Source organism: Morus notabilis, unplaced genomic scaffold, assembly GCF_000414095.1.
Source record: "Morus notabilis unplaced genomic scaffold, ASM41409v2 Scaffold1154, whole genome shotgun sequence".
In the NCBI taxonomy this organism is placed as follows: Eukaryota; Viridiplantae; Streptophyta; class Magnoliopsida; order Rosales; family Moraceae; genus Morus; species Morus notabilis.
In genome coordinates, this window is record NW_010359557.1 from 1447 (window position 1) to 9431 (window position 7985).

Sequence of the window (7985 nt, forward strand, 5' to 3'; positions counted from 1 at the left end):
GCTATTTTAAAAAAAAAAAAAATTCCTTACAAAAGGACCTTTTATTTCTGTATCCCTAGAAATCGATCGGGATTGCCAAGAGTTTGGCGATTTAAGAGTAGTAAAGACCTGAACGTCAAAAACATAAAATTTGATGACCTATATTGCAAAAGTCTCTAACAAGGGATTAAGAAAAGAAAATGGATTTTTTTTTTTATTTACCTTTTCTTTCCCCTTGATCTTGTAGGATTTTTTTTTTTTTTTTTTTTTTTTTTTTTTTTTTTTTTTTTTTTTTAATCTCCAGAACTTCCCCCCCTTCAGAATTTTTTTTTTTAAAATTTTTTCCTTAGCCCATAATCCCGTGAAAAATGATTTTGGTCACCTAGTAGGTGGAACTACCTTGTGGGTTGTGGTTTTTTCTTTTTGATTTTTTAGTTGTTTTGCATAGTTTTAATAGTTAGACGAAGGTTGGTAATTGAATTTTAAGGACAAATTTGAGATTAAATAATATAAAGGAATAGGGTCATTATTGTTGTAATGCAGGTTCGATCATGTCCTAACAAAACGGAGAAAAAAAAATACACGGTTGATAATGGTTTTAGCACTGGGAGCGCTTGTATTTGCACCCAAGGTCCAGGATTTGAATCCTGGAAACGGCCTCTCTTTCGGGGGATAAAGCCGCGTACATATGAGATTGAACTTTCCCCCGAACCTGTCATAATGCGGGAACCTCTTTGCACTTGGGGTCCGCCTTTCTTTCTGCAGAGTACTTAAAGGAATACAAGTAGTATGCTACCATTGTTGTAATGCAACGCAGTGTCGTTAAAGAAAAAAAAAACATGGTTCTTTTTTCTTTTTTCTTTTTTGACACTAAGCAAAACTTGAAAAGAAGGCATATCAATAGAAGGGTTGCTAACTAATAGTTTGATTACCAATAGTCAGAACAAGAACACTTTCCATCACTAAAATGGTGAAACCTGAAAGGGTCTCTCAACATGATTTTCCTCCCCACAATCCCACTCACAAACTTGTAAACAGAATGGCAATCACCACAAACTCTCAGGTTCTTGAAAATCCTAATGGGTGAACCTTCTGGAGTGCTGATCAATGCATATGCAAGGGCAATTCTCTCACTGTGGTTCCAAAGATTTTGCTCCTTTTGCTCCTCATCTGTGTCTTGAAGCGCATAACTCGTATCCACGACATAACCCGCTTCTCGAATCGTCTTCATGAGCTCCCCTAACTTGGCATAAATTTGGACATTTTGAGGATGGGACTTCTCTCCCATCCCAAACTTACTTATCTGGTTTTTCGACTTGACCCAACTACAAGCGGGTTGTTTCTTTATGTTGTTTGATCCCATTTTAGTCCTTACATTCTCTACAACATCCCATCTACCACTAGTTGCACAGACATTTGAATAAAGAATATAAGCCGAATCATCTGATGGGTCCAACTCCAAAAGCTTGTCCGCAGCTTTCTTCCCTAGCTCCAAATTCTGATGGATCTTGCATGATGCCAACAAGCTACGCCAGACAAAGTCATTTGGTGGTACAGGCATATCTTTGATGAAGTCTTCGGCATCAGAAAGTCTTCCTGATCTACCAAGAAGATCGATTATGCACACGCAATGCTCTATTGCTGGTGGGACACCGAACTTTGTTTTCATTGAAGCATAGTATTCAAGACCCTCATCTACCAAACCGCCATGACTGCATGCGGATAAAAGCGAGACAAAGGTGACATGGTCGGGTTTCTCTCCCCATTTTAGCATTTCTTGAAAAGTCTCCCTAGCCTTGTTGAAACACCCATGTCTGGCATAAGATGAAATCAGTATGTTCCATGATAACCGCGTCCTTATAAAAGGCGGGGAAAGTATCCTTAAGACATCATCCATTTCTCCACATTTTCCATACATATCCATTGCTGTGTTTGTCACATAATGATCCAACTCAAAACCGAGTTTTATAACTAGTCCATGTAGTTGTTGGCCTTCCTCTAATATAGCTAAGTCGGCACTTACAGAAAGTGCAACCGATAAGCTGAACTGATCTAACAACAATCCAGCGTTTCTCATCTTCATGATGAGTTTTAAAGCTTCTTCTCCACAGCCATGATGAGCATTTGCAGCAATAATCGCATTCCAAGTGATCGAGCGCTTAGTAGATAATCCATCAAACATGAAGCTACTGGAATGTAAATCCCCACACTTGGCATACATTGTTATAAGTGAAGTCTGCACAAATTTATCCGAATCAAATCCTGTCCGAACTATATACGCATGAATGGGCATCCCCTGTTTTTGTAAACAGTCAGGAGTTGAGAAAGCGCCAAGAACATTAACAATTGTAATGTAATTCTCTCGAATACCTTCTTTTCTCATCATGTTAAAAGCTTTCAACGACTCATTTGCTTCTTCATTCTCAGCATGACAACCGATGAGGGCGTTCCAAGTTACTTCATCCCGCTTCGGCATTATTGTTGATACTTTTCTCGCTTCTGCCATCACACCAGATTTTCCATACATGGTAACTAGTGCATTGCCAATGACTATATTGGCTTGTAGGCCAGATAGTACTGCAACAGCATGAAGTATCTTGCCCTCTGCTATGAATTCCAGGTTTGAACAAGCAGCCAATGCGCTCGTTATAGTCACATAGCTCATAGTTTTTATCACCCGACGCATATCAGCAAAAAAGTTCAATGCTTTTTGGCTTTCCTCATTCTGAGCATAGCACGCTACCATGGAGTTCCACGATATTAAGTCCTTCTGTGGCATTCTTTGGAAAAACGACTCCGCATCTTTCCATCTTCCAGCCTCAGAATACATCTTTAAAAGAGAATTTCCAACACAGACATTTGACTCCAATCCTGATTTTACAACTAGTCCATGAATTCCTCGGCCCCACTTCAAGTTATCTACAGAACTGCTGACCGTTAACAAGGACGAAACCGTGCTAGAATTCACTTCCTTATGAACATGCCGCATCCAATAGAAATACCTTAAAGATTCTTCACAAAGCCCATTTTGAGCATTAGCAGATATAATCGAATTCCACGAGATTGTGTCACGTTCATCCATGTCATTGAACACACGGCAAGCCTCCTTAACATTACCACAGCTACCATACATGGCTATAAGCGAGTTCCCCACCGAAACATTAGTATCAAGACCGGACTTTACAACATTTCCTAGAACTTGAAGACCTAATAATTCATCCTCAAGCGTCCCACAAGTTTTCAAAACCAGAGCAATTGTGTTCTCATTGCAACATACGCTCTCACGCCTCATACTCCTATACATTTCTATAACTTTCTCCGATTCTCCACCATCCGAATGCCCGACCATTAATGATGTCCAAGTGACAACATTACGTTCCGGCATTTCCTCAAAGAGCTTATGCGCATCAGAAACAAGTCCATAGGTGCCATAATAATGCAACAGAGACGTTCCCACAAAAACATCACTCATTAAACCGACCTTAACAACAAAGCCATGTACTTGCAATCCTTCACCGAACATCGAACCTGACTTATCACACGCCGTAACTAAACTAGCCATCAAAAACCCACTTGACTTAACACCACCTTCAAGCATCTCTTGGAAGAACTCAATGGCCTTGGAATACTCACGCCCTCGGACATAACCCGACATCATTGTATTCCAAGAAGCATCATTTCTCTCAGACATTTCATCGAACATGTAGCGTGCTTGTTTCAAACGACCAAACTTAGCATACAAGTTAACCAAAGTATTCGAATAGAACACGCCGAACGGCACAAACCCCTTCAAACAAAGCCCGTGTAAGGCTCTGCCGGTTATCTCTCTGGTGATTTCCGAGAAACCCTTTCGAGGAAAGCTCGAGATTTCGTGGTTGGGGTGAAGAGAAAGGCATTTGATGCCATAGTTTGCGACCTCTTCTAGGCATGGGGCTGAGAAAACTTGCGCGCTTAAGTAGTTTGTGCGGTAAAATATGTGGAGAGAAGTGGGTTGTTTTGGAAGATGAGATGTTCGAGCTGAGCCTGAGAGTATTTTGCTAAACCCAGCCAGCTTTGATTCTTCTTCGTCGTTGGAAACAAAACCTTGGGTTGTTTGTCCTTTTTCTCTCCTTTGTCTCTAGCTTTTGGGCCGTCGCTTCAGCCCTTGTGAGTTAGTAAAATTACTAAACAGCCCCCCAAAATTTATCGTTATTTAGCAAATTACACCTTAAACTTTTAATTTTAAAAAATTGCATCCTCAACTTATAAAGTTATCGCAATATACTCCATTTTGACAACAATTATGTTAAATTAGTGTCGAAAAGCATGTCCAGTGAGAAATTTTAACATCTCAATTCAAATGTAACACAAATCTTTTAATTTCTGAACTTTTAATCCTTTAAATCTAATAAAAAAATTGAACAAAATTAATAAAATGGGGCATATTACAATAAATTTACAACTTCAGGGTTGATTGTCTAAATTTAAAGTTGGAATATTTACATATTTAACCTGTATTTTATGTTTATTAAAAAAATATACCATCAGTCTTTAATCTCATCAAAAGTATACCTTCAAATTATAATTAATATATAAATCCATACCGTCGAAGATCACGTATCGGTAAATTACAGTAAAAAAAGATCTGTGATCCCATTAAAGATTGAAGATTTGCACTCCATCATTTCTATTTTCTAAGTTGGTGATGCAATAATTTGAGGAGTGTTGAGATTTGGAAAATATTTTGATTGATTTCTTATTATATAATGATTTGTACATGAGTTGTCATTAGGTGTCATCAAAGGAAATTTAGAAAACTTACCTAATTGGGGGAAAATATCACTTATTGACATCTTGTAAACCATTCCTATTTATACTCTTGTACAAGCTCATTGTAAATCATTAAAAAATTATTAAATGAATGAAATTCCTGATAACCACATAAAATTTCTCAAATCTTTCTTTTCTACTATTTTGTTCTTTATTTTCTAGATTACCTTACCTTTTCTTTTTTAAGGACATTGCGGATTATTGCTATATTAATGCTAACTTTTCACTTTATCCAGGCTTGTATCATTAGCCTACTTAAGAGTATGTTTTTCCCTTCATTTGAATGATGTCTTTTATTCACAAATTGCATATTTTGGAAAGCATTTAAACTTTATTTAACCATCAATAAAAGATGATTTTGAGGCTATAATATGACAAATAATTCTAGATAAATAGCCCAATCGGCGAAGTCAGAAACTCGATCTCTGTACTAATTTAAATAGTAGTCCATATTGTCATACGTACTCTCATTAATAAAATATCCCCTTAAGCTTTGCTTATAAATACACCAATCTTCGTTGTTAAAATTCTAACATACATCATTATTACTGCTAACTTCTCCCTTGATTTAAATGACGAGCTTTTCTTTATTTATTGGCGGCTATATATATAATATATATGTGAATATATATACACATATTTGTGTGATATATATACACAAATATGCATGTATATATATGTTGTGTGTATGCTAAAGTTAAATTACAAAGAAAGAAAAGAGTGAAGGGCATGCCATGAAGGGAAATAATAGTGATTGTGTCAAGTATGATTGTTTTTAATGTCGTTTGTACTAGCCGACCCTCTTCTGCTTCACTTCCTTATCCTTTTTTGCATATCAATAATCAAAATCTACCTGATGATCCGGAGAGTAGAAAGAAGCTCACAGATGCTTAGAAAACATTCCAAAGGTGTGTGAGAATGAGAACCCGTTTAGTTTGCTGATTCGAGTTAATAAGGTCTCGTTCATTTCACCGATTCGAGTTTTCAGTTTTAGGTTTCTACAGTAAAAAACTCTCAGAAAATATTACATCTAACTTTTTCTGCTACACTTTTCAGAAAATGTCACATCTCATCTCGAATTAAAAACTCGAATCTACAAAGTGAACGAGGCCTAAATGATTTTATGTCAAAATTTTTTATTGTAGCAAAAAAGTAAAATATGATTATTTTTTAGAGCTTTTTACTGTAGTAAAACTTAAATTAGTAAAATGAACGGGGCATGAATTAAAAGAATGAGAGCGTCATATGAGACACAAGATTAAGAGTAAAGCTCTTTATTTGTTCTACTGCGACATAGTGAAAACCAAGAAGTGCTACGAGAATATTTAACAAATCACAAGTTTTATTGTAGTGTATTCTATTATTAGATATTACCTACAAAAAAAACATTAAATTTTAAAATTTTTTTTGTCTGTAATTTTTTATGAATGAAAACACATATCTTTTAGATCTCAACAGCTCTAAAATTGTAAATAAGAATTGTGAAATGAAAATGGCTGCAAAAAGTGAATAATATGTCAAGAAGAGTCACTTTTAGCATTATCGGTTCCTTAACTTTTTAATAAGTAATTGTTTTGGACCTAAACTTCTTTTTTTTTTTGGGCCAATTAGCTCCTCGAATTGTTAGTTTCTATATTTTTCATCTCTCATCTTAAAATTGACACAATAGATTTTCACAATTTTACTCATTAATAAACTACCATATGAAGCTTATTATACGTTAGCGTACTTGTAAATACACCATTCGGTGTTAACGCTAACTTCTCCTTTAATTTTGAATGATATGTTGCCTTTTTTATCTATTGTCTAGCGTGTGTGTGTGTGTGTGTGTATAGGGGTATGTAACTAAGAATTTGATGGATAGGGGTCAAAACTATAAAAAAGTAGAAAGTAAAAATTTAATAAAATTGAAAATGCTTATTGTCTTTAAAGAGCTATCCAAAACCCTACTACCGTAATAATTATTTATTTATGTTTGTCTGACTTTCCCTATCAAGGAGAGAAGGACCTCTTTTTTTTTCCAAAGTAGCTTCGACAAGTTGTTAATACAGAGTAATAACAGAGTTGATTGTTTTAATTCCTTTATTTGGAATATCAAAAGATCTGTCTACAAGACAAATGTATGTGTCTTATTTAGGTTGGTTTTCAAATTTACTCAATCCATATATATTATTTATTAGGGAGTGTGCAAATTTACTCAAGTTGTTAATACAGAGTAATAAGTAATTGTTTCAATCACATACTAAGATTTAGAACCCGTTTAATTTACTGATTTAAATTTTTAATTCGAGTTGATATGTCATTTTATGTGATAGTTTTATATTGTAACAAAAAAGTTAGATGTAACTGTTTTTGAAAACTTTTTACTATAACAAAACTTAAATCGGTGAAATGAACGGAACTTAAATTTATCTTCGCCGGAGATAAAACATATTAATTTTCGTCATAAATTAATAATCTAATTATTGCGTAATATTATTCAACATGATAATGACATCAAAAATTATTTTTGGAAAAGTTTTTAACTTTTCTCGCAAAATAAAGTTCCATTAGGTATGTATATCTACTGTATTGCTAACTTTCGCTTTATATAGGCTTGTTATCCATTAGCCTATTTCAAGTGTAAATCATATCTTTTATTTATCTATTGTTACCATTGGCTTGTTTCAAAAGATATTTCGCCTAGCATTTCCCTTTCTTTGAATGGTGTTTTTTATCTACCAATTGGATATCTTGGAAAGCATTTAAATTTTATTTCTCCATCAATAAAAAGATCTAAATGATTCAAGATACTTGGTTTATAGGCTAAAATAAAACAACAAATTCTTAGTTACATACCCGAATTGTTCTAGCTAGAAATTCCATCTCTATACTAATTAGTTAGTGTAGTCCATTCTCATACTCTCATTATATAAAACACCCCCTTAAGATTATTATCCATTTAGCTTGCTTAGAAATGCACCCTTTATTGTTTCTAACTTCTCCCTTAATTTAAATAAAAATAAGGTCGCTTTTGTTTACTTATTGACTACTATATATATAGATAAAGTCTCCAGTCTAGCATCAGATTATGTATTTTTTTTAAAACATGTATATTTTTTTTATTAGAATGTGTATATTTTTTTTAAAACATATATATATTGTATATTTTACCATAAAAGAAAATGTACATATTTTAAAAGGAAATATACACATTC

The 7985-nt window shown here is 34.4% G+C and overlaps 1 protein-coding gene across 1 annotated transcript; it reads right to left on the bottom strand.

Moving 5' to 3' along the window:
* Nucleotides 1-641: 641 nt before the first annotated feature.
* Nucleotides 642-4059, bottom strand: LOC21399280 (pentatricopeptide repeat-containing protein At3g24000, mitochondrial). Its single transcript, XM_010094713.2, has one exon. It carries the CDS (start codon nt 3680-3682, stop codon nt 908-910), a length of 2775 nt encoding a protein of 924 aa, XP_010093015.2. The 5' UTR covers nt 3683-4059; the 3' UTR covers nt 642-907.
* Nucleotides 4060-7985: the final 3926 nt, after the last annotated feature.

Coding starts and splice junctions, on each gene's coding strand:
- LOC21399280 (XM_010094713.2), bottom strand. CDS start 3,682: ATGTTCGATGAAATGTCTGAGAGAAATGATGCTTCTTGGAATACAATG.